The 27,633-nt window shown below is 35.5% G+C and overlaps 1 protein-coding gene across 1 annotated transcript in view; it reads right to left on the bottom strand.

Annotated features, from left to right (window-relative positions):
• Dmd (dystrophin) overlaps positions 1-27,633 on the bottom strand; it is a 2,157,654-nt gene that overhangs the window by 1,320,250 nt on the left and 809,771 nt on the right. Inside the window, exons 25-29 of the mRNA XM_045140973.1 lie at positions 25,634-25,747; positions 24,726-24,881; positions 17,415-17,585; positions 12,986-13,168; positions 5,890-6,024 (exon numbers count right to left, since the gene is read on the bottom strand). Of these exons, the coding sequence (XP_044996908.1) occupies positions 5,890-6,024; positions 12,986-13,168; positions 17,415-17,585; positions 24,726-24,881; positions 25,634-25,747 (759 nt within the window). The remainder of the gene's footprint in view (positions 1-5,889; positions 6,025-12,985; positions 13,169-17,414; positions 17,586-24,725; positions 24,882-25,633; positions 25,748-27,633) is intronic.

Genomic DNA, 27,633 nt, shown 5'->3' with positions numbered 1-27,633 from the left:
CTGTTTGCTACTTTGCAGGTGGACTGAAAACCAGAGTGAACCCAAGAGCAGCTTCTCTCCAGGACGCTTCCAGGCCTTCAGTGCTGAATTGGGAATACTGAGGCATCCAGCCTCGTGGACTAAGCAGCTACCAGGTTCCTTGACACTCAGGCCTATAATCTGCTGTTGTTAGACTGTCGTAAACTAATCCAATAAATTCCATTATAATACAATTCATTCTCCTGTTTCTATTCCTCTAGAGAACCCTAATACAAATTCCCCTTGCCTGGGGGAATTAATCCTTCTTTGTCTGAGGAACCAGCAAGATCATCCCTGAAGAAGGTGCTGGTGCTTCTCAGTGCACACCCATTTTTGCCTCTCGGTCCATAACAAGGCAGAAGGCTAGGCATGCCCCTAAAGGTGAGATAAAAAGCTTGACTGAAGAGGAGGTGAGGTACACTCCTGAAGAACTTCAGGAGCTTTCTAACTTTTATAGGCAGAAGCATGGGGAATATGTGTTGGAATGGATTTTAAGGGTGTAGTGTGATGGTGGAAGGAGTTTTAGATTAGATAAGGCTGAATTTATAGAAATGGGCCCACTGAGCAGAGATTTTAGATTTATCACTGCAATTCATACAGTTCAATGAGGTCCCAAGAGTTTATTTGATTGGTTGGCTGAAATATGGATCCAAAGATGGCCTACTATGAATGAACTCAAGTTTCCTGATACCCAACACTTGGATTAATGTTGATGAAGGGATTAAATGGCTCAGAGAACTTGGAATGCTGGAGTGGATTTGCCATGTAAACTCATCTTTGCCCCCACAATGGGAGCATCCAGAAGATGTGCCCTTCACTAATAATATAAGACTAATATTTGTGAGGGGAGCACGAGCATACTTAAAGTGTCCAGGCATTGATCTTTTATGTAAAGAAGATATCACAGTGGGAGCCACAGTTACTGCCTTAGGTGACTTATATGCAATGGGTCTAACTGGATCTCAGCACTAAATCACCAAAGGCAAGGTGAGTGGGTTTACCAGAATGGACAGTGTAGGAAAAACAGTGCTTAACAGTATGATTCCTGTAGACCTTTGGAGGGACATGCAGCTTTTTGCTAGGGCAACTGTTCACTGGGAAAAAGGAAGTAATAAAACCTTGCAGAGCTTACTAGACACTGGCTCTGAATTGACATTGATTCCAAGAGACTCCAAAAAGCACTGTGGCTCTTTAGTTAAAGTAGGTGCTATGGAGGTCAGGTGATCAATGGAGTTTTAGCAAATGTTAGACTGACAGTGGGTCCAGTGGTCCCCAGAACTCACCCTGTGGTTATTTCTCCAGGCCCAGAATGCATAATTGGTATAGATATACTTAGGAGTTGGCAGAACCTCCACATTGGTTCCCTGACTTGTGGACTGAGGGCTATTATGGTTGGAAAGGCCAAATGGAAGCCATTGAAGCTTCCTCCACCAGGGAAAACAGTGAACTAAAAACAGTATTGCATCCCTGGAGGGATTTAAGAAATTAATGCTATTATAAAGGGCTTGAAGGATGTAGCAGTGGTGGTTCGCACCATGACTCCCTTTAATTCACCTATTTGGCCTGTTCAGAAGACAGATGAATCCTGGAGAACTATAGTGGATTATCAGAAACTTAATCAGGCAATGACTCCAAATGCAGCTATTGTACCAGATGTGGTTTCTTTATTTGAGCAGAATAACACATCTCCTGGTACCTGGTATGCAGCTAGTGATCTTGTGAATGCTTTATTTTCCATACCTGTCCATAAGGACCACCAAAAGAAATTTGCTTTCAGCTGGCAAGGTCAGCAGTAGAACTTTACTGTTTTACCTCAAGGTTATGTTAACTCTCCAGCCCTGTGTCACAGCTTAGTTCGCAGAGATCTTGATCATCTGTCCCTTCCACAAAGTGTTACATTGGTCCATTATATTGATGGAATTATGCTGATTGGATCAAATGAGCAGGAGGTGGTAGCCACACTGGAGTTGCTGCTACAGCATATGTGCATCAGGGAATGGGACGTAAATCCATCCAAAATTCAAGGACCTTTCACCTTGGTGAAATTTCTAGGAGTTCAGTGGTGTGGAGTATGCAGGGATAGCCCTTGTAAGGTGAAAGATAATTTGTGGCATTTGGCTCCTCCCCCCACTAAGAAAGAAGCACTATATCTAGTGGGCTTATTTGTTTTTTAGAGACAGCACATTCCTCACTTGGGTATGTTACTCCATCCCATATATCAAGTGACTCGGAAATTTACTAGTTTTCAGTGAGGCCCAGAACAAGAGAAGGCTTTTCAACAGGTCCAGGCTGCTGTACAGGCTGCTCCATCACTTGGGCCATATTATCCAGCAGATTCAATGGTACCTGAACTGTCATTGGTGGACAGGGATGCCATTTGGAGCCTTTGTCAGGCCCCCATAAGTGAATCACAGTGGAGGCCCTTGGGACTCTGGAGCAAGACCTTGCCATAATGTGCAGACAATTATTCTCCCTTTGAGAGACAGCCCTTGGCCTGATATTGGGCCTTAGTAAAAACTGAATGCTTGACAATGGGCCATCAAGTTACTATGTGACCCAAACTGCTCATTATGAGCTGGATGTTATCTGACCCACCAGGTCATAAAGTTGGATGTGCACAGCAGCAGTTCATCATCAATTGGAAGTCGTGTATCCATGTTCAGGCTTGAGCCACCCTTGAAGGTACATGTAAATTACATGGGAAGTTGCCCAAATGCCTATAATTGCTACTCCTGTTACAATGCTTTCTGCCCCCAAGCATGCACCTATGGCATCATGGGGTGTGTCCTAGGATCAACTGACTGAAGAACAGAAGAATAGGGCATGGTTTACAGATGGATCAGCACATTATGTGGGCACATCCTGGAAGTGGACAGCTGCAGCATTACAGCCCCTTACTGGGACAACTCTGAAGGACTATGGTAAAGGGAAGTCTTCACAATGGGCAGAACTATGAGCAATACACGTGGTTGTGCATTTTGCTTGGAAGGAAAAATGGCCAGATGTGCAGTTGTACACTGATTCATGGTCTGTGGTCAATGGTTTGGCTAGATGGTCCAGGACTTGGATGGAGCACAATTGGAAAATTGGTGAGGGCATTTGGGGAAGGTGTATGTGGCTAGAATTCTCTGAATGGACAAAGGATATAAAGGTACTTGTGTCCCTTGTTATTGCTCATCAGAAGGTGACCTCACAAGATGGTGAATTTAATAATCAAGTAGAAAAACTGATTTGTTCTGTGGATAGTGGTCAACCTCTTTCCTCAGCCACCCCAGTCACTGCACAAATGAGCCCATGAACAAAGTGGTTATGATGGCAGGGAGGTAGGCTATTCATGGGCCCAACAACATGGACTTCCACTAACTAAGGCTGACCTGGCCGTGATGGGTGATGAGAGCCAAATCTACCAGCAGCAGAGACTAACTCTGAGCCCCTGATATAGTAGCATCGCTTGGGGTGACCAACTATCACTTTGGTCACAGGTTGACTACATTGGACCTCTTCCATCATGGAAAGGGCAGTATTTTGTCCTCAATGGGATATTTGCTTTTCCTACACATAAGGATTCTGCCAAAACTACCATCCATGGGCTTACAGAATGCCTTATCCACCATCATGGTATTCCAAACAGCATTGCTTCTGACCAAGGAACTCACTTCACTGCCAAGGAAGTACAGCAATGGGCTCATAATCATGGAATTCACTGGTGTTCCAATGTGCCCCACCACCCTGAAGAAGCTGGCTTGATAGAACGGTGGAAATGCCTTTGAAAAAAACAGATACTGCACCAACTAGGTGGCAATAGCTTGGAGTGCTAGAGGAGTGTCCTCTAGCAGGCTGTATATGCTCTGAATCAGTGTCCTATATATGGTACTCTTTCTCCTATAGCCCGGATTCATGGGCCCAGCAATCAAGGGGTGGAAATGGGAATGGTCCCACTAACCATCACCCCAAGTGACCCATTAACCTTTTTTTTTTTTTTTTTTTTGCATCCTGTTCCCACAATCTTACACTCTGTTGCCATAGAGGTCTTCGTTCCAGAGGGGGGAGTGCTTTTGCCAGGAGGAACAAACAACCTTCCTTTGAACTGGAAGCTAAGAGTTTCCCCTGGCCACTTTGGGATACTGATGACCTTGAGTGAACAGGCTGAGAAAGGAGTTACAGTAATAGCAGGCACCCCTGATCCACACTACCAGGGGCAATGGGAAATGGGAGGTACCACAATGGAGGTAAGGAAGAGGATGTCTGGAGTGCAGGAGATCTTTTAGGGCATTTCTTGGTGTTACCATGCCCTTTTATCAAAGCCAATGGCCAACTGCAACAACCCAATCAAAGCAGTGTGATAAATGGCCGAGAAACTTCAGGAATGAAGGTATGGGTCATCCCTCCATGTAAAGAACCAAGACCTGTTGAGGTGCTTGCTGAAGGTGGAGAAAATACAGAAATGGGTAGTCGAAGAAGTAGTAGAAAATACAGAATGTGAAGTACAAGAAGGCAGTGCCAGCTAAGGCCACGTGACCAGTTACAAAAATATGGACTGCAATTGCCATGAGTGTTTCTGTCTTACCTTGTGAAGAATGTACATATCTATACCAAGATTAAGATGCTTTTGTTCTTCCACTATTTTCATATTAGGCAAATAGTACTGATTAAGTTCATATCACTAGTTAGACAGCTATTATGTTAGAGACTGAGCATTCATCATGGAACCTTGCTTTGTAGGGGGTGGGGAGATGGTAAGTTTCGGGTTGTATGAGGGATAGTTATATAATGTTAGGTGGAGTTATGACTTTGTTACTGTCTTCATTTGGAAATTAAGTATGATGTAAGATTTGCTGTCAAGTTGACGACGGGTGGGCTTGTGATGGGTAAGTTTGTGTCAACTTGATGTACTTAGGAATCCACAGACATTCCTCATAAGTGGGTCACTGAGGTTGCTTTCAGGAAGGAATAACTAAAGGAGGAATCCTTCCCCTGAGTGGGTGGTCCCTCTCCAAGGGGAGGCTTTAACAAAAGAAGCTCTGGGAAAAAAGGTATTCTCTTCCGCTCCCACCTGGCTGCCAGTGCCACTTGCTGCTTGCTGCTTGCTGTTTGCAATTTGCTGTTTGCTGTTTTGCTGTTTTCCAGTGTGGACCGAAGACTAGCATGGACTGAAGACCAGCATGGACTGAAGAGTAGCGTCTCTCCAGGAAGCCTCCAGGCCTTCAGTGTCAGATTGGGATTGCTCAGGCATCCAACCTCGTGGACTGAGCAGCTACCAGGTCTGTAATCTGTTGTCTTTGGACTGTCATAAACTAATCCAATAAATTCCCTTGTAATGCAATTCATCCTATCAGTTGTGTTCCACTAGAGAACACTGACTAATACAGCAACAAAACAAAAATACATGTCCCCTGTACTAAGTTATCAAAACCCTCTTCAAAATCCTGAGAACTTGAAGGATCCTAGTGGAAACATAGGTTTCATCAATATTGTTAGGAGTGAATAGTAGACACATGCTATACCCTTACAGCCTCCAGCTTAGGCTGGTTACTTGTTTAATTAACTAATTAATATATCTATTTATTTCTTTGAGGCTTGGTTTGATGTAGTCAAGACTGGACTGAAACTCAGTATGTACTAAAGATTACAATATATTTCTGGTATTCATGTCTCCATATTTACACTATAAGGATCACAGGTGGACAGTACCATCACTGGTTTGATGTAGAGCATTGAATTCTGGCCTTTCTGTATGCTAAGAAAACATTTTAAGAACTCAGCTGTTTCCCAACTTTCCTACATGGCTTCTATAAGTGTATCCTCTTGGAATCTTACCTAGTTTAATAGTGCATTTTAAACTGCTATAATTTAGATTAATTCATAACTTACTTCTAGCACCTCAGAGATTTCCTCAGCTCCACCAGGAAGATTTTCAGTGGTTTTAAGTTTAAATTCTACTTCATTCAGCCATTTGTTTGCCTTCTCCAAATATGACAATAACTCATGCCAACATGCCCAAACTTCCTAAAATAGAAAGAAACATATTATAGATGGAATAATTTCACAGAAAAGTGAATAAGATGCGTTCACATTCTAATTTAAAAACTTCAGGAATAGAATATTTTATATTCTACATTTTACCTTCTCATTTTAGGAAATGATTTAAATGCAACTAGATACTCTGAACATCTAATACCTCTGTAATTACAAGTCATTAAGGAAACATTTTATTTCATGAATAAATTCAAGCTCCAGTGATTTACTTTTTAAAATCAAATATAACTTACCAACACTACAGTCTTGGAGACAGAAAATGAAAACAACTTTAGCATGAATACATAAACCTAACTTCTTCAAACATGACCAATTAACACATTTTTACAATTTGTAAAATTTATCAAAAATGATTTCATACTTAAAATTAAAATTGATTTATTATATGTCTTTTTGTCTTAAACATATATCATTCTCATATTACTGGAAATGGTTATTTTATAAAAATCTGTAACTTAATTTCCCTTATTGTATCTTGGTTTCCATAATATTAAATATTTATTGGACATGTGAGTGCATGTGTGTCCATGTGTGTGAACAGGGCAGCGGGAGGCAGGATGGACAGAACAGATTAGGGGACAACTTTTGGGTCTGTCCTCTCATTCGCACCTCATTTGAGGCAGGGTTTCTCTGTCTGGATCCTGGTTCTGCTGTTGTTCTAGTTACTGTTCACCAAGAGTTTCAAGGAAATTCTACAATGTCTCCTTGTCACAGCTTCTGGCTTTTTACGTAGGGTCTAGAAATTGAAGTTGAGTACTCAGGATTAAGAAGCAAGCACTTTATTTATTGAACCATCCCAAGGGAGACTGATCTGGATAAGAACTTTGGACACACACACACACACACACACACACACACACAAACACGTATATATGCATGTATATATATGTACATATATATAAACATTAAGTTTGTTAAAACATATAGAAAAGGCTCTTTCTGACATTGAACTATGATAAAGACATCAGAAATAAAACTATAAGAAAAATACCTGACAATTTGAAAAGAAATCAACTAATATATTTAGATTTATATGAAAATATCTCAACTATCAAGTTATTAAACTATGAAAAAATAAAAGCAGAGTGGAACTTAGAAACAAAACTAAAGTAACACAAGACACAAGTAAAAACATTAATAATGCAAACAAGTCAATGAAAAAATAAACAAATGGTTCAATAGGGAAATAAGGCTGACCCATTCAAAGGAAAAGAAATATGCCTATACATTTATCAAATGAATGTATACTCAGCAACATAAACAACCAAGGGTATACTTCAAAATTAAAGTGAGAATGCATCTCAGATAACATAGATGAGAATTTTATTCAAACCATGTTTGAAAGAAAATATGCATTAACAAAATACGTTTTTATTGCTAGTGATGTGTATTAGAAGAACTACTTATTATTTATATACCTAGTAACACAAGAAGCATGTTTAGTATATATCTTTGGAGAAACTGTTTGAAATAGATGACCTAAATAGTTTCAAGAATGATCATTCCAGAACTTTTATAATGACCAATTTGTACCAGATGTGGCATCGATAAATATAATTTGTTACCTTTAAACAGAAAATATATGAAATAAAATGAATAAATTGATTTAATAGTACATATATTCCTATCTTATAAAAAAGGGTTTGGAGGAAGTTAAAAGCCCTAGTAAATGCATATCTTGTTACCATTTTTGTAATTCTCAAAAAGTAAAAAGTTTACAGTATGTTTTGTAATCATATGCATGTGTTAAATTTTGAGCAAAAATTAGTAACAGTACAGTTTTAGATTATGATTATGTCTGTTGAGGAGATGGCAATGAAATGGAAAAGATGATAAGAAAATCACAACAGTGATTCTTTATTAGTTTTGAGATTATAAATTTTGGGAAAATCTACATATAAAGTAAAATCAATATTATAATCAGCTGTGCCTGCCACCATGCTGCCAGTGCTATCAAGATAAAAAGCTTCATTTGAAAGGAAATTCAAAGTTTTTCAACATTGTCATATTTCCCCCCTTTTTCCAAGTCTATGTGATCAAATATCATTGTAATCTTCCTCGCATGCCTACCAACTGTTTGTACACTCTAAGTATTTTACATACAACATGTTTCCAAGATATGAAATAAATGTTTTGCTTTAAAAGGTGATAGAAACCATAATCAATTTCAACTCCCACTCAACTACAGGCTGTCTTCCTACTGGGCAAACATTCCAGTGGGGTAATATAAATGTCTCCTTAAATACCCAAGGGTATCATAGAGCTTTGAAGATAAGGGGATAAGATTGGGAATGTGTCTTACTAACTTTTGTTCAGATTGAGGATCTGAAGTATCTTGCTGATATAACTGTCAGAATGAATGGCCTCTTCTGTCCTCTGTGATTGTGAAGGGCACAGCTGACTAGACTAAATACATCAGCATTACAGTTCACAAAACAAAATATTATGGGATCCTAAATTGGTGCAAAAACTTTCTATGAACTGTTAGTCTTACTACTTTAGATATTAAAATTACTTTGATATTCCAGAATTGAAATTGGCTTTGAATGACAATATACAGCATAACATAAACTTCTGTTTGAAATAGTAAATGGAGGTGATGTCCACCACCTCACACACTCTTCCAGTTTGATTGAAATTATGTGTTAAATATATAGGACCTATTTTAAAATCAAAGCTTTTCTATAAAACATGTATCAGGATGAAGAAGTCCTTTGAAGGTGGTGAAGAGAGGCATTTTAACAATTTTCTTTCCCATTCTTATAGAGTAAGTAGAAAGTATGCATCATCATTCACCTATGTATGCCATCATCTTTGCAGTATTGGAGATAATGCACAGGACCTCGTGCATGTTAGCCAAACACTTTACCACTAAGCTACATCCTCAAATCTTTCTCAACTGGATCCCTTTTTTCCATAAGATCTAAAAGGCAAGTAGTTATCTAGCTGGTTAGAGTCAGGAGGGATTGTTTGATATGAAATTTCTCTTGAGAGGAATCAAAGACAATTTTTATTTTAAAATATTTTTTTATTTATGTGTGTGTGTGTGTTTGTGTGTGTGTGTGTGTGTGTGTGTGAGAGAGAGAGAGAGAGAGAGAGAGATAGAGAGATAGATAGAGAGAGAGAGAGAGAGGGAGAGAATGGGCATTCCTGAGCTTCCAGTCACTGTATAGAAAATACAGACACATGTACCACTTTGTGCAGCCTGTTGTACATGAGTACTGGTAGGCTTCACAAGGAAGCCCCTTTAGCAACTTAGCCATCTTCCCAGCCCTGACAGCATTTTCTAAATTGTCAATTCCTAAGAAGAATGTAGGATTGATTCTTTCAATTCCTACAAACTCTAAGTTTATTTATGTTGAGTTAATAAAATTCCAGTGGATCATCCAAACTTTGGGGAAAGAAACATAAATGTGGGCTGGAGAGATGGCTTAGCAGTTAAGGCACTTGCCTGTGAAACCTAAAGACCCAGGTTCGATTCCTTAGTACCCATATAACCTGGATATACAAGGTGTTACATGCATCTGGAGTTGGTTTGGAGGTGCTAGAGGCCCTGATTTGTCCATTCTATCTGCCTCTTTCTCACTTCCAATCTCTAAGATGGCTTAGTGGTTAAGACACTCATCTGTGAACCCTAAGGACCCATGATCTACTCTCTAGATCCCTCAATAGCCAGATGAATAAAGGTAAGGCAAGGGCAAGCTTGCATATGCTCACTAGGTGGAGCATGTGAGTGCGATTGTAGTGGCTGAGGCCCTGGTATGCAAATTCTCTCTCTCTCTCCTCTCTCTCTGTCTCTCTCTTGCTCTCTTTTAAATAAACAAACAAATAAATAAATAAGGAAAATCTTTATGAAAAATATGATTTTTCAGTGAATGTGATATAAGACTAATGAACAACACCAGATAGAAAATCCTTTAAAATAAGGAAGGCATCATGAATTTCTGGGTGAGCCTTTTTGGGTTGAAAATCCATATGAATTAGGTCAACACAGGTTTCCAATAGAGCACATAGAATGCATAGAGAGAAACACCACATACTGAGGGTAACATACTGTAAGAGGAACATGATGAATCACCTCATACATATAGGCATTAACAAGAGAAAAGGCTAACTGTGAGAAGACAAGAAAAAGATATTCATATGAAGGGAGTATTCCTACCTTCCCCTCCTTATTCTCCCACATGTCCACACTAAAAGATAAATATCCAGAAACTATAATTTAAAATTAAAATGCTGGAGCATTTGAATACTTGAATAAACTTTGAAATAAAATGACTAAACCTGAGTTAAATGTTATGGGACCAGATTGAAATATAAAGAAATCAACCATAAAATAACAGGTAACAAAAAGAATAAATTCCGCTACTAGGCATAAAGGCACATTTAAGATTTTTGATTTTCTTATTGAGTAAATAAATCTCCATTAGACTTATTGCCTAGTAGAGTTAGACCTAATCAAAGAGACTGTAAATGTTTCAATTATATAATGAAAAAATACAATCTATTACATAAAAAATATGTCATGAAAGAGAAGATACAAATTTACAGAATTTAATAAATGCAATAAAATACATTCTCTTAAAATGCAAATTTGAAAGCATAAAATTATCATTAAATATATACAGATATAAGTAGATTTATGCCATAAACAATTATTAAAGAATTTTAGAACTGAAAGAAAGATTTCAGGAAATTAGTACAAACTTGAGAGAAGAAAGAGTCCAGAATGGAGAAGTCAAAAAACTGAATGGAGGATGCAGAATTTCTTCACAGATACAATGATGTTATCCCTAGGAAAGATGGCTAGATTGGGAAAGCACAAGCTTCAGAGGTATGAAGGAGACACTCTGGAAAGAAGCAATCTATCTTTCCTTCTTACCATACCAGGTGACAAGGTATAAATGAACATATATCCACACACTGACAAGGCAGAGCCAGAGGGAGAGCATTGTAGACAATAGACTGTTACTATCATGAAAATTCAGAAGAAAACTGTTTAGTATTTTCAGTGTAACAAAAATAACATAATCTGCATAATTGTATTTTCAACTAGTCTATTATTCAATATTGTGAGGAACATAGACATATCTTCAATCGTGTAAAATCTGGGGGATTTGTAATCAACCACACTCAATATAAAGATAAGGGAATATTTAAAAAAAATCTATCCCAAGGGAAGGATGAACAAAAATTGATCAAAGAAATTTGTTAAAATAACATTGGCATATGTAAGTAAATATTGTATAAGCTAAGAAGTACAAAAGCAATAGCAATGGTATTTACTAACTTAAAGAGAGTAAGAAGTTAGGTATAGATGGCTAGGCCGATGTACAACTATATGGAAGAAGTGAGAGGTAACTCCACAGTTAAGGTATACTAATGTTTCTGCCATTATTTTGATATATGCAGTAATATTTATTGTTACTGAACACATTGATTAAGATATATATGATAGTAACTGTTTATGCTATTCAGATAAAGTGTATATGCCAAACAGTTGTTAAGGAATGGAAATGAATGAAACTAAATAATAAAACTAAATACAGTGATAAATAAAATATGAGGAGGGAAAATAAGAAGGTTTATTATAAATAATTGGGAAATAGAAAGATAATTGAATCATTTTTTTTACTTTATTTTAAATTATTTATTTGAGAGAGAGAGAGAAAGGGAGAGCACAGAATAGGTGCTCCAGCCACTGCAAAGGAACTCCAGATACATGTGCCACCTTGTACTTCTGGCTTACATGGGTACTGTGGAATCAGATTTGGTTCCTTAGTATTCACAAGCAAATGCCTTAACTGCTAAGCCACCTCTTGAGCCCCAGTTTTCAATATTTTATAAGAATTGTATTTATTTTTAAATATCACACAATATAGAACCAAAATCATACTGCGCACCGATAATAGTGATTTTTTATCAAATATATTCACAAATATAATTATATGTGAGTAAAGAAAATTTAAATTTCAACTTGGATGTAGTGTCTGGTATCATTCAGCATGTGTTCATAGGTGAAGTTTTGTGTCCCATTTGCCCCTTTTTATTTATACAAGAAGAGTCAAAGTTTATTTTCATACAACTTCATGATAATTATTTTAGGCACTTGAATTCTTCATCTGCATTCTCATATGCACATTCTAGAGAATAAGGCATGTGAGAAAGATGAAACAGAATTTGGGATAAAGAATAAATATGGGCTGGAGAGATGGCTTAGCGGTTAAGCGCTTGCCTATGAAGCCAAAGGACCCCAGTTCGAGGCTCGGTTCCCCAGGTCCCACGTTAGCCAGATGCACAAGGGGGCACACGCGTCTGGAGTTCGTTTACAGAGGCTGGAAGCCCTGGCGCGCCCATTCTCTTTCTCCCCCTCTATCTGTCTTTCTCTCTGTGTCTGTTGCTCTCAAATAAATAAATAAAAAATTAAAAAAAAAGAATAAATATAAAATGTCAAAGAAGGAGCTAGTTAGCAACATGTCTCATAAACAACACTACAGGAGCCAGCAATTATTAAAAGTGATTATAAGATACACCTCTCTACAGAATAATTACATGCAAGATTAAAATGCATAAGGAAATCTATTCCTATAGAGAAAAATTTATGTTTAGAAATTTTTGACCTAATACAATTATGAAGAATTATATTACCTCAGTTTATTGGATGCTATGCTCAAATTTTTAGTAATACAGTTTACTTAATTTCACATCAATTCTATGAAATAGTCATAAAATAAATACTATTGCTATGAGCAATTTGCAAATTGTAAATGTCTATGCAAATTAATAAGCACCTGATGGGAAATTTACACAGATTTAAGAACTTTAAGGGTATTTGTAGTTTTATATTAGATCTAAGGTTCTTAATTGTTGTGCTAAACATATCATCACATGCGACATCCAATTGATTAAAAGAAAAAGAAAAATAACTGACTTCCAAAGTTTTGCATTTCCCATTCAGCCTGGTGCAGAGCCACTGGTAATTGGTGGTTAAAGTATCAATTTCCTTTTTTAAGGCCTCTTGTGCTGCCGGTGGAGCCTGAGCTATGACATTGTTGACAGTCTCAGTAAGCAGTTTGACTTTGGTTTCTTTTTGCTGGGCTTCTTCTTTAGCTCTCTGCCAAAGAAAGAAAGTTATAAAAGCAAGTCAATGTCTTTCCTTCCAAAATGTATTCCCATATGTAACAACACAACATCCTTGTTAGGAGGAGATTCCTAGACCTACATGCCATGTTCATTTCAATGCCTTTAAAATGTATGTGTGTGTGTGTGTGTGTGTGTGTGTGTGTGTGTGTGTGTATAGCCATAATTAGAAACTTGAAAAAATACACTCATAATATAGAAAAAAACCTTGATAAAAATAATTTGAGCTGTGTTGGGTGGCATATGCCTGCAATACCAGTACTATCTTTGGCTATATAGAGTTTGCTGCATCCAGGGCTCCAAGAGACCTTGTATCAGTTAAGACACTTGCCTGTGAAGCCAAATGACCTAGGATCGGTTCCCCAAGGCCCATATAAGCCAGATACACAAGGGACATATGAATCTGGAATTTGTTTGCAGTGGTTAAGGCCCAAGTACAACCATTCCCTCTGTGTCTATATTCTCTCTCTCTCTCTCTCTCTCTCTCTCTCTCTCTCTCTCTCTCTCTTTTTCTCTCTCTTTCTCTCTTTCCTTGCAAATAAATAAAATAAAATAAGATAAAAAATTTAAAAAATGAATACATTGAATGTAATCTGTACATATGGATGTATATATCACCAAATATGTATGTATCCACAAAAATTTGCTTAGGATTGGCAGAAAACAAATATTCGGATACTAAATTTAAAAGTATTTAAGCATCTATAATCTAATTTACTTATAGATTAATTAGGTAGAAGAATATTTACATTAGTAAAAATATTGTTTAAATCATATGATAGCATAGAAAAATCTTCTCAAAGTCATATATGGGTTATTTGATGACAGTTTAATTCAGTAATTGAAAACATATGTTAGACCTTGAAAGCTGAAGAGCAAAATGGGCTTCTGACACTAGGAAATGACCTGGCATGCAGATATAACTTCTCTTCTCCTGTGGAAAATGAGTTGCTTCCCAAACTTTCAATATTCAAACTAGCTTAACACGGCCATTCTGTTAACATGGAAGTTAAAAACCATAATCAAGCTACTATATAATCATGACTGGATATAGCAAAAAGAAACTCTATACTACCCAAACCACAAAACCCCAAGTTGAAATGAATGACTGCAGTTTGTTTTCCAATCACATCTTTGGTTACATTCCAATTTTCCTCCTTTCTGGTCAGTCTATATACCAAATAATAGAATTATCCCAAGTCACTGACAGCAATTAACTCATAGCAAAAAAACTTAAATTCCTCCTCACATCATCTAGCAATGACACACAAATCTTATAGAGTTGCTTGCACTCAAAGTTCTTACGGTTCTCCTTAATGTGCAATTTTTTTTCTCATTTCAAACTGTTTAGTAAATTCAATTTGATTATAAATGAGAAAATTACTTTTGTAATTGAGTTAAGTTCTAACGTGTAATGCATTTTAGAAACACAAAAATGCAGGCTCCTCTACTCCTGACAATGTTAGCTATAAGTGGAGATATATCTTTTGTGAAGAAAAGAGTGGTAGTAAAATTAGGAGTAGAGATAGAAAAGGGCAAAGAGCTTAATAAGAATTCCTTAGTAATTCCAGCAACCTTTATTAGTGGCTAGAATGTAATACTACCAGAAAGCTCTGGGAAATGTTTGTGTCAAATTATGCCATTCACAAGTGAGGTAATTAAGAGTCACAAGGTGTTTTAACTATAAAATGCTTTCCTAATTTAACTGAAAATTTTAATTCATTATTCTAAATTAATCAGTTTTACTGACATTTGTACAATGGGCTTATTTTGTTTCTATACAAATCATATTTTAACTATAATAATTTTAGCATTTTCAAGAACTTAATACACACAGATTTTTAGCCTGTGCATCATTGTGCTTAGATTGAGATAGTTAAAAAACGGTTCTGTGTTACTCCTTCCCTTTCTCAGACTTTCTGTTATGTCAGTATAAAAACCCTTTATGGGATGAGGAAGGGGCATGGTAAAAAAGTGTCATTAAATGCAATCCACTTATACAAACAATAAACCTGTGTGCCTGTCTACATAGACAAAGTGAGAAACACTTCTTTCCTTGATTTTTAGACTTTTATATACAATTTTGTGAAAACTGGCTTAGATGTCAGAAAAAAAAATATACTGAGAAGAAAGAGAATAATTTTAAACATAGGTAAATATGAAGAATGAAGGTGATGGATGATTAAATGTTTACTGTGAAGAAAATTCTACCTGTGTTTAAACTACCTCCTCATAACAAATAATGACTCATTACCTTTCAAGCAGCTACCTATAAAGATTAGTGGTTTCCATTATTAAAATTGTTAGTCAATATCATACAAATTATAGTTACTTGGATCCAGTCTGGAACTTATCTTTTATTATTTACAGGAAAGATATAGGAAAACCTCACTGGATCTCCCATTCTGAAGGGGGGATATGAGAATCTTTTAAACATATCCTCCAGATGACTCTGAGGTCAATTCAAGTATAACAATAACTGTTGTAGTGATAAATAAATATGTATGTGCATTCACCCTTTTCATTATATGCACAAGTTTTGCTATGCTCTAGAATTAAAATTAAAATTGTAAAAGTGCGAAAATGAAAAGAGGAGATTGTTAAAATTAAACTCAAGATGTTTAACAGAAAATTTCATAGTGTAATCATTGATTATTTCCAAAAGAAATTTGAAGTCAGAGGTTGATTATCAGACACCCCTCATATCCTTTATGAAACAGAAAAGTTTTATTTTTCTAGAGAAAACAGTTAAGTTAGAGAAGACAATATACATAAAAATCTCTACATAAAAGTAGAAATAAATGAAAAGAATATGTCTAAAAAATCTTTGCTTCTTCTTCTGAGAGAGAGAGAGACAGAGAGGAAGAGAGACAGAGAGAGATGTCCAAATAGGTCTGTTGGTATTTTTTCACAGTAAAAAATAATTTTGTTTTCTAAATGAGCATAGATGGAAGTTTGGAGCAAGTACTATCACAGCAATCCAGACACTGAATTGACCTGCAGACATTCCTTAACTGACAAACAGAACTTTAAGAAATTGGATTTTCCTGCTTCTTCTTTTGGTTATTGATGCCGCAGGCAGCTGGAATTGTTCTTTTAAATTTTCCACATTACTGCACCCATTGTATAGTAGATCAATTATTTAAATATGGCAATGAATATGAGTAAATTAGTTGGACCATTCATTTCAAGAATTATGTTTATAAAATTGAATCAGTAATTTCTAATATTAGAAATAATGATTAAAAAGGATTTGACTGAGTGGTTGCTAGATAATTAAACACGTCAGGTGGAGAGAGAAAATGGACAGAAGAGCAATTAAAGCAAACAAAAGACTCTATGAGGCTTCCAGTGATCTATATAGGGATCTCTAGTAGTGGTTATAGTTTTTGAAGAGGGAATAGGAAGAGAATATTAGGGAATTGAGTTAAAAGAGTAAAGTCCACTATGGGTTGTACATAATTAAGAATTCACAAATAAAGCCAGGCGTGGTGGCGCACGCCTTTAATCCCAGCACTTGGAAGGCAGATGTAGGAGGATCACTGTGAGTTCAAGGCCAGCCTGAGACTCCATAGTGAATTCCAGGTCACCCTGGGCCAGAGTGAGACCCTACCTTGAAAAACAACAACAAAAAAAGAATTCACAAATAAAGAATTGTAATGTTTCTATGAGTATTTTCATTACCACAAAGTTAAAATCTTCACATTTCCTTATGTGAAATCATCTAAGGGTTATGTCATTTGACTTAGACTGGAAATTCCTGTCATAGCCTGTAAAATTCCTGGGTTGATAGGTATTTCTCCACTGCCTCAAATATATCTCTGATCATTCAGAATTGGTTTTATTTCCTTTATATAGGAAGGCTTTGTTCCCTTCTGAATTTGTCTTAGACTCTTTGAAAGAGGAATTCCCTCTAACAGGAATGAGCTTCCATGATTTATTTTTATAAGGTTGGCTTTTTCCTCATGACTCAGACCTCTCAGATTAAATGCATTTCCTCACAAATAACTTAAAAATCATTTTTATACAATTGTATCTCATCATCCCCAATCAATAACTATTCTCTATTCTATATGTCTGTTTCTTAAGGAAAATTACCAAGAAATAAAAAGGCTTGTTTGTAATTAAAAGAGCAGTAATATAAAAGAGTTGATTTTGTATAATCACAATATTATCAGCATTTTATATCATTTGTCTATTGTTTTATTTGCTTTATTTACCTTCATCTCTTCAACTGCTGTTTGTAATTCATCTGGAGTTTTGTACTCAAAATCTCTCTCTAAATATTCTTCTTCAGCTTGTGTTATCCACTCATGCATCTCTGATAAATCTTTCTGGAGGCTTACAGTTTTGTCCAGACCTGCCTTTAAGGCTTCCTTTCTGTCATAGACCTTGCATAAAACAAACAAGGAAGATGTGAGTACTGGCAGTGACATTACATTAATATCATCATATTCCTGGACAGTCTGTAAATAAAAAAAAAAAAAACCCTTGGATTGTAAAGATAAATCATGAAGGAACTTTTGTACATAAGAAAAATAACTCATAGGAATTGGGCACTATGGTACGCAGCTGTAACAGTAGGACACAGAGAAGGTGAGGGAGGAAGACAGTCACAAATCCATCACCAGCAAGAGCTACATAGTGAGACCCTTTATTTTAAAAAAGTAAATAAAAATCATAGGAACTAAACCAGGCTAATAAGTAAAACAGTAAGGTATAACCATTTGCTTGGCATACTTAATAAAATGATGAGATTGCTATATCACAATAGTTACATGGTTTTGTATGGCAATGCTTTTAGTGACCAGAAAAAAAAAAAAATTCAGATAATGTCTCTCAGTCAGAAACAAAATTTTATTGGCACCCATAGAGTTAATTACTCTGTGCTTATTGACAGCGCTCTATAATTTCAAATAATCTAGACCCTGAGGCTGCAGGGTTGGTGAACCTAAAAATCATATAGTTACAGAAAGCCCTTATAAACCTAAATAAAAAATACTTGAGGGCTGGAGAGATGGCATAGCGATTAAGCACTCGCCCGTGAAGCCTAAGGATCCCGGTTCGAGGCTTGATTCCCCAGGACCCACGTTAGCCAGATGCACAAGAGGGTGCACACATCTGGAGTTCGTTTGCAGTTGCTGGTAGCCCTGGCATGCCCATTCTCTCTCTTGCTCTCTATCATCCTCTTTCTCTCTCTGTCACTCTCAAATAAATAAATAAATAAAATAATAAAAAGCATACTTGAAAATATATAAGATACAATTAGATAATTCAGCGGAAAGTATATATACACACGTATGAGATATGTGTGTATATCTTAAATTATATATCACATGTATGATGTGTCGACATGTAAAAGTTTTTAATCATAATTATTAGTTAAGTTATTGATGTGAATACATTTTCATGCAAAACATAGGTAAAAGGTAATTAGTGAAGGTGATCAATTGAAAGAGAGTAAGATTCTATGCTTGTTGAGAGAAATGCCAAACTGTGAAATCAGAAGATAATAAGTAAATTATATGTAAAATGCTGATGTTTTTGGATCTAATTCTAACTCAAAGAAAGTATACTGAGTTCCCTTTACAACATTCAAGTCAGCTTGGAAGACAGCAATAGAGTCAGTGCAATAGTATGTTGACTAGCAAATCAGTCTTCACTCTTCTCAGCAGTAACCTTTTCAACAATGCTTCTGTTTAACATTGAGTTTCTGTATTTTAACTAATGCATAGCATCATATTTAATCTTGTCAACTTACTAGAATTGAGAATCACCACAGATATAAGTCTATGGCCAAGTCTGTGAGGAATTTTCCAGATTAGGTTAATTGAGGTATAAAGACAACCCTAAATATTGCTGCACCATTGCATGGATTGTAGGGCTTCCTGACTGTTGGTGCAATGTGATCAACATGTTTCTGTCACAATGACTTCTCCAGCATGTTGGACTCTATTCCTTCTTAAATGTGAGCCCAAATAAAGCCTTCATTATTTAAGTATACTTTATTCAGGGGGCTTGTCACAGCAATGAGAAAAGCAACTTATCATTTTCATGCTACTTTATGTGCTGGTAAGTATATTTAGAACTTCCATACTATTAATTTTGTTTATAATTTACAACTAAACAAAATGAACTTCATATAGTTAACATAGCATTTTTATTGACTTGGAAAAAGTAATGACTTGTCTATCAAAATGCAAATAAATATTTCACTCTGACACATTACAAACAGTATGTATGATAATTATAGTAAATATATTGTGCACAGTTGATGAGCCTATAATAACTCTAAATAAACATGCTGTTAAATTTGTACTTAGGCACTGTACTGTGCTATAATCTTTTGATGAGTTGGAGAAGCTACAAAATATTAAAGAGTCTAATGGAACTTAGCCAAGCTTTTTAGTAAAAAGCAAACTAAAAGGAAGAGAGAAGACATGGTATATTTAAGGAAACAAAGGGATTTTTGACATCAAGAGTAGGTAGCATGAAAGTATAGAAAATAATTCTTATTAGGAGTTGGGCTATTGAGGATTAGTGTCTAGCAATGGGTCATCATTACTCTGTATTCCTGATTTATAATTAACCTAAATGTTAGTCAATATCCCAAAAGTCTTTTTCAAATTTGACTCTCCACAGCTTTGAGTAGTCAGAGAAGATAGGAAATGTTCATATATTAATAAGGACTTCTGTGGAAGCCTTTCAGGCTAGCATGATATTTCTTCCCTATATTTTCACATTAGGGACTCTAATATGCTTGCATTAAGCTGAACAATCTATCCTGAAATGTCAGCCAATTGATTGAATTTTATTCTATTATTGTAATAGGTAAAAAAAAAAAAAACAAAGTTCTTGCTATTTTCTATTATAGAATTTGTACATTAGTCAATTAAGTAAAATTTCTCCATTTTTATGAAAATGACTTGGGTCTTTTCAGATAATATTTAACTTATTTAACTTCCACGTCCTCCACTAACTATAATTTTTAAGGATAAAGGTGATGTCTATTTTACTTTTGATTTATAGCTGATACTAAGTATTTAATAGCCATATAGTAAAATAATCTATCAAAGTGAATATTTTAAATGATGCATAAATTTTCTTGTATTTGAATAATTAAATAGATGCATTCATTATATTGTAATTAAAGGTATTTGTAAACATAAAACCATTTAAAACCATTTCTTTTTAAATTTATTTTTACTTCAGAGAGACAGAAAGAGAAGGAAAGAAAGAGAGGGAGAGAATGGGTGCAAGAGGACCTCTAGCAACTGCAAATGAACTCCAGATGCATTTGCCACCTTGTGCATCTGGCTTAAATGGGACCTGGAGAATTGAACCTGGATCCTTAGACTTCACAGGTGAGCACATTAACCACTAAGCCATCTTGCCAGTGCATTTTTTTTCTGTTCCTCCTTACCTTTGAGTGTGGTTGATTAATTCGTGGACTACCTTAGTAGTTAATATCATTTAATTTATAAAATAGATAATATATTTATTTTTCACTTGAATGAATTAATTTTGGGATTTATAATCATCTTGATTTTCTTTTCTATTATTATTGGCTTAAATATATAATTGTTTCATTGTGATATATACATGTCACTATACTGTGTTTTTATTGATCATCGTATGCATTGCCCTATACCATCCTCTTTACTCCCTCTTGCTGATACCCCATCTTTCTATGAAATCCTCTTTCTGGTTTCACATTACATATGTTCCACTCTCCTCTCCTATATCCTTTACCTCTTCCTTTAGACATCATCTTCTTTCATGATCCCCTTTCTACTATAATTATCTAAAATGTATATATACATAAATTAAATCTGCATTGTACATATGAGAAAAAAATGGCAGATTTATGTTCTGAGTCTACCTTACTTTGTTTAACATAATGATCTCTAGTTTCATCCATTTTCCCAAAAAATTCATAAATTTATCCTTTACAGATGAATCCACATATTTCTATCCATTGTACTAATACACATTTAGGCTGGTTCTACTCTAACTATTGTGAATAATACAACATCAAATCATGATATGCAACTGTCTCTGTTATATGCTGATTAAGAGTTCTTAAGGTATTCACTCAAGAGTGGGTATAGCTGGGTCATATGGTACTTATATTTTTACATTTTTGAGGAACCTGCAAGACCATTTCCATAGTGGCTATGGCAGTTAAAACCCACCAACAATGAATAGGGACTTTTGTTTCCCCATATCCTTGTCATATTTTTTCATTTGTTTTCTTAATCCACACTGAAAGGTGTGAGATGGAATTACAAAGTAGATTTAATTTGCATTCTCCTAAAAGCTAAGTTTGTTCTACACGTCTAACTATGTATTTACCATTTATGTGCTCTTTTGAAATCTTTCTGCTCTTTTAATTTGTGCACTAGCTGATTAGAATATTTGTATTTTTGGTATTAAAGTTTGTAGTCCTTAGCTGGGTGTGGTGGTGCATGCCTTTAATCCCAGCACTCAGGAGGCAGAGGTAGGAGAATCACCATGAGTTCATGGCTACCCTGAGACTCCATAGTGAATTCCAGGTCAGCCTGGGCCAGAGTGAGACCCTACCTTGAAAAAAAAATGTAGTCCTTTATACACTGTAAATATTAATTCCCTAAATGATATATAGCTAGTAAGATTTTCTCACATTTGTTAGGTTATCTCTTAACTCTATTCATTTCTCTGTTGTGCAGAAACTTGTTAAATTTCATGCAGGACTATTTTTCAATTCTTAAGATTCTTTCTAAAGTTATCTGTGTCCTTGTCTATCACTATACCTATACCTTGGAGTTACCTGTTATTTCCTCTGCCAGTGCCATAGTTTCATGTCCTCAAAAAATATACACCATCTTATCCCTTTAGAAGCCACTTTGGGCATTGGTAAATATTTTCAAGCATTTCATATATTTAGAAAATCTTGTTTCTACATGTTTATCTTTTACTTGATATTTGGCATGTAATAGTAGATAAGGAATTAACATTTTATCATAGGAAAGAATATCACGTATTCATTATTCATAATGTTATAAAAATATTTCCATAGAGCATAGATTTATATATTATTTATATTCTTCACTTTGAATTGTTATCAACATGCAAGTCTGTCTTCCCTCCTTTTATCACACTGTCTTCCTCTCCTTGAAGGTATGATCTTTTCCATGCAAAACACACATTGTTTGATGACAAAGTCAGAACACAGGTATGTGATGTTACAGGAAACAAAAAGATGTAAAATACCCTAGAAGTTAAAAATAAAACCAAAATCTAGCTGCATTCCATGCCTTGATATTGTTAAGCAACATGCCGATATGTGATATTCTCAAAACACTCCTTGAAGAATACATTCTCAGCATGTATTATAGCAGACAGGAAGTTCTTAACCAATGGCATTTAAAGAGTTGAAATATTTTTAAAACTACACCTCAATGAATCATGAAAGTCTTGAGGTTTCAATAATATTTCTAATTTTATTTGTTACTGTTATTTCTCCCTTGCTTTCAATAAATTTGTTATGGTTTTCTCATCCTCCAGTTAGAACATTGCACAAACAAGTAGTTTTCATACAGGCCTTGTGGGAAAATGTCACTGATATAATTAACTATTTATGCCATATTTGTGTCCAAGCAAATTTTCTAGCCATTACAGTAGGAGAAGAATTTATGTTAGGTGATCTAGGGCTATCTCATCTCTACATTGGAATAGTTAAGCATTTGCCATTGATGATATTAACGGGTAGTTTTGCCTTGACTTTTACTTTTTAAATTTCTTACCTTCATCAATCTTAACTGCTTTGCCTTTCCTACTTTGAAAATTTTCTTACAAGTAAGTAAAGTTAACTCTCTTTATCACTTATAAATTAAACCTCTTAGTCACATCAAAACAGTATTAGTGGATGTAAAAGTAAACACAGATTTTGTTCAATTTTTTATTTTATGAACAAGGAGTATTTGATATATATATATATAATAAACAGTTTTTCACACAATTTTATATTTAAATTGTAGATATATAAAATCGCTTTGTATAAAACAAAGAACTTAGTACTCAATGAACTGTTATTATATATTTATATAGTATATATACATATATTATATCATACTATATATAGATAATTTTATTCAGTTATATTTTATTGATTCTCAAATTTAATACCTTTATTAAAATAAGTACTTGAGGGCTCAGAAGATAGTTCAATTGTTAAATGTACTTGCTTGTAAAGCCTGCCTGGATTTGATTACCTAGTACTCATATAAATACAGATGCACAAAATGCAACATGCATCTGGAGTTCAATGTAGTGGTGAAAGGCCCTGCCACATGCATACTCACATTTTCTCTATCTGTTTCTCTGTCTATTTTTCTCCCTCCCTTCCTCTGTCCCACTCTCTCTGCATGCAAGCATATAAGAACATAAAATATGTAAATTAAAGTAGCTCACCCTCTAGATCCTAGCAATCATAAGAATAAACTATAGGCTGTCTTTGTACATACACACATATTTCACGTCTATTCTTTTTCCATCCTTATCATATATGTGCAATATATTTGTTGTTAATCCAATATAAATTTATTGATTTAAAGAAAGTTTGAATGAAAATAATGTGAATAAGATTTTATTTTATTGGTTATGAAGATGGGTCAGTGTGTAAAATGCTTATTTCACAATCATGAGCATCTGAGGTTCTATTGTTAGTACCCATGATAACTGCCAACTATAGTGGCATATGCCTATAATCTCAGCACTGAGGATGTAGAGACAGGTGAAACCCAGGATCTTTCTGGCCAGCTAATCTCATGTAATTGATGAGTTTCAGGCCAATGAGAAACCCTGTATTGAAAATATCTGGACTTATGGGCTGGAGAGATGGCTTAGCGGTTGAGCGCTTGCCTGTGAAGCCTAAGGACCCCGGTTCAAGGCTCGGTTCCCCAGGACCCACGTTAGCCAGATGCACAAGGGGGCGCACGCGTCTGGAGTTTGTTTGCAGATGCTGGAAGCCCTGGCACACCCATTCTCTCTCTCTCCCTCTATCTGTCTTTCTGTCTGTGTCTGTCGCTCTCAAATCAATCAATCAATCAATAAATATTTTTTTAAAAAAAAGAAAATATCTGGACTTCACCTGAGGAATGACACCCAAGGTTGTTCTCTAGCTTCCAAATGCATATATGGAAACATATACATGCCTGCACATGATTTTTACCTTCAACTATGTTCACCTCCTCACACATATTAACATGAATACACTCATACCCACTACATGCACACATGAAAAATATTTTGTATTCAAGCATGACAATTGTAATCAAAATCCCATTAAAACCACAGTAAGCAACAATATGTACCATTTGATATATCTAAAGCAAATTTTTATATGCTAAAAAATCTAATTTGAAATGAGTATGCTTTTTAAAACACCAACATAGGAACAAAGTTTTGGATAAGGATAGTGTGAAGTGAAATGTTAAGAAACATGAATAAATTTAGTTGAAGCTAACTACAGAGGAGGAAAGTTTCCATACCTGCTGGCACATTTGCTCCCACTGAGTGTTAAGTTCTCTCAGTTCTGCCTCAAGTCTGGATGCAAACTCTGGTTCTGCTTCACTCTTTATCTTCTGCCCACCTTCATTGACACTGTTGAGACTGGGCTGGATTGTCTGAATATCATTAACTAAAAGCTAAGAAAACAATGAATGTTTAAATGTGATTGAAATATTACTTTGAGATATAATAAAAGCAACATAAGTAGGAAACATATAATTGGAAATAAGGGCATTAACAGGTAAATTTTGTCCTTGAAATTATCAAATAAGGGGTTGAGAGAAAGCTTAGTCAGTAAAGTGCTTGTCACGTAGTTATGAGGATCTGAGTTTTACTCCTAGAACACATGGAAAATGCCAGATATGGTGGGGTGTTTTGTAATACCACTGCTAGGTGAAGATAGGAGGATCCTTAGGACTGGCTGGCTAACTTGTCCAAGGAAACCAGCAAATTTCTAGTTACTAGAGACTTTGTCACAAAATATAGTGTAGACTAATTGGAAAATATGCCTGACATCAACCTTTGGCACCAGAGGCAAACACGCACACACACACACACACACACACAAACACAAATCCCCACAAAAATTACTAAGTATTAGAAATATAGTTGCTTAATGGTCTTAAGTATTTTCAGTGGCTATTATATCATGAAGTGTCAGAGACCACTGTCATACCTCAATGTTGCTAACAGCATAATTGTACAAAAGTTAAATTGTATTGCAAGTTGAGGAACGCAGCTCCTCCTACCTCAAATTATATAAAATAAGTTATATCCTAACCATAGGCCCCCATGCTTAGTTTACAATAACCAGATACCTTCCTAGTAAACAAACCTGTGATCTTAAAACATAGGCCTTAGTATGAAAGGCATCATATAAAAATCTTACTCTGCATTGTTTGAGTTGTTTTTTGAGAATTTCAGAATCCCCAAGGGCAGGCCACTCCTCTTTCAAGAAAACATCAACTTCTGCCATCCATTTCTTCAAGGTTTTTATGTGATTCTGAAATAGAAATAGTCATATATTGGGAGCTAATTGCTTTTTATACAGTTCATCATGTTTATATGTCTAAATATAAGCCTAGAAACAAGTCCCTTGTTTGAAGGATGTCTCTGAGCAGCTCTCCTAGAAAAGACTATTTTTTACTAAGACTGCATTTTATGGTCTACAGTATGAGCACTGGTGTATTTACTACCAAGTGGTTTTATGACGTTCCTCTCGAGAACATTAAATCATATCCCCCTCTAGAGAAATTTGAAGTTACAAAGCAGCTCATGATAACACTAACAATGTGCACATATAGTACGTAAAACAAACTATGACAATAAACTCAGTGTAATTGTGTCTTTATAGCCTCCCTAAACCTAAACTTCCACAAATGGTTTTCTACAGTTGACAGTTTAAATAGTCCCTTCAATTGACTTTCTGGGAAGATTTTTTTTCTTTAATCTTCAAAGAGAAAGCTTTTAATTTCTTATTTGCCTTACCAGTTTGGTGTTTTACCATTTATCATTTGTAAATAGACAAATATTTTTTTTGTTATTTTTACTCATATTCTATTTTCTGACATTTGGGGTTACTTTTCAAATTGTCACTTCTTTAGCTCTATACAAGTCAACTATGCTGTCTAGTTGCATTGTTTTCTTCTCTCCTATGTATAAACTTTGCGGAAAGCTCCTTTAATACTTTGAATAGAAAAAAATAAATTAAAAGCTTTCATCTAGTTCTAAGAACTTCAATATTATCACTTTATAGATAACTTTGCTTTTTTTCCTACCTCTCTGCTGTCCTAGGATCATTTCACTTTTACTGTACTCAGTTAATTTGTTGATCATTGATGCCAATGATCTTCTTTCCCTGTGCATATTCATGGTAAGGTTTTGAAGACACATATAATTATATCTATCTTTACTTCTTTAAAGTACTGATACAGTCTTTTGTGATTGTTATTACTGATTTTATTGTTGCTGTTAATCACATTACCACTGAATTAAAATACATATCCATGAGCATTCATAACATATGTGGAGATTGTTTTTTTAATTATTTATTGTTTTTATTTGAGAGATACATAGAGAGAAAGAGGTAGATGGAGGGTGTGCCAGGTCCTCTAGCCACTGCTAAGGAACCACCTTGTGCATATGGATTATGTGGGTAGTGGGGAATTGAACCTGGCTACTTAGGTTTTGCAGACAAGGACCTTAACTGATAAACCATCTCTCCAGCCCACCTGTTTTTGGTGGATTTTTTGAGGTATAGTCTTTCTCTAGGCCAGGATGACCTGGAATTGGTCTCAGACTGGTTCAAACTCATAGCAATCCTCCTATCTTTGTCTCCTAAATGCTGGGATTAAAGGCTTGCACCACCATGCCTGGCTTAATAAAGCTTGATTGAACAAAATTCCTCCAGCTTCTTTTTCCCATCTTTGATAAGGACACTGTTGTGGCTTTTACTTGGGAAGCTTTTTTTTTTTTTTTTTTTAGTTTTTTTTTTTTATTAACAACTTCTATGATTATAAAAAAGTACCCCATGGTGATACCCTCCCTTCCCCCACTTACCCCTTTGAAACTCCACTCTCCATCATACCCCCTCCCCATCTCAATCAGTCTCTCTTTCACTTTTGATGCCTTGATCTTTTCCTCCTCTTATGATGGTCTTATGCAGGTAGTATCAGGCACTGTGAGGCCATGGATATCCAGGCCATTTTGTGTCTGGAGGGAACATGTTGTGTGCAGATTGTTTTTTGACCATATATTTTATTAATTCTCAAGCATATTTAGCATACTGCTGCTCTATGTTGCCAGGATCCCACTTATTTTATTTCATTATTGACCGAATAAATTCTAGTTGCTTGACATGTAGCTAAGATTTTATGTATCATTTCACAA

Source organism: Jaculus jaculus, chromosome X (assembly GCF_020740685.1).
Source record: "Jaculus jaculus isolate mJacJac1 chromosome X, mJacJac1.mat.Y.cur, whole genome shotgun sequence".
In the NCBI taxonomy this organism is placed as follows: domain Eukaryota; kingdom Metazoa; phylum Chordata; class Mammalia; order Rodentia; family Dipodidae; genus Jaculus; species Jaculus jaculus.
This window is presented reverse-complemented; position numbering and strand designations above follow the sequence as displayed.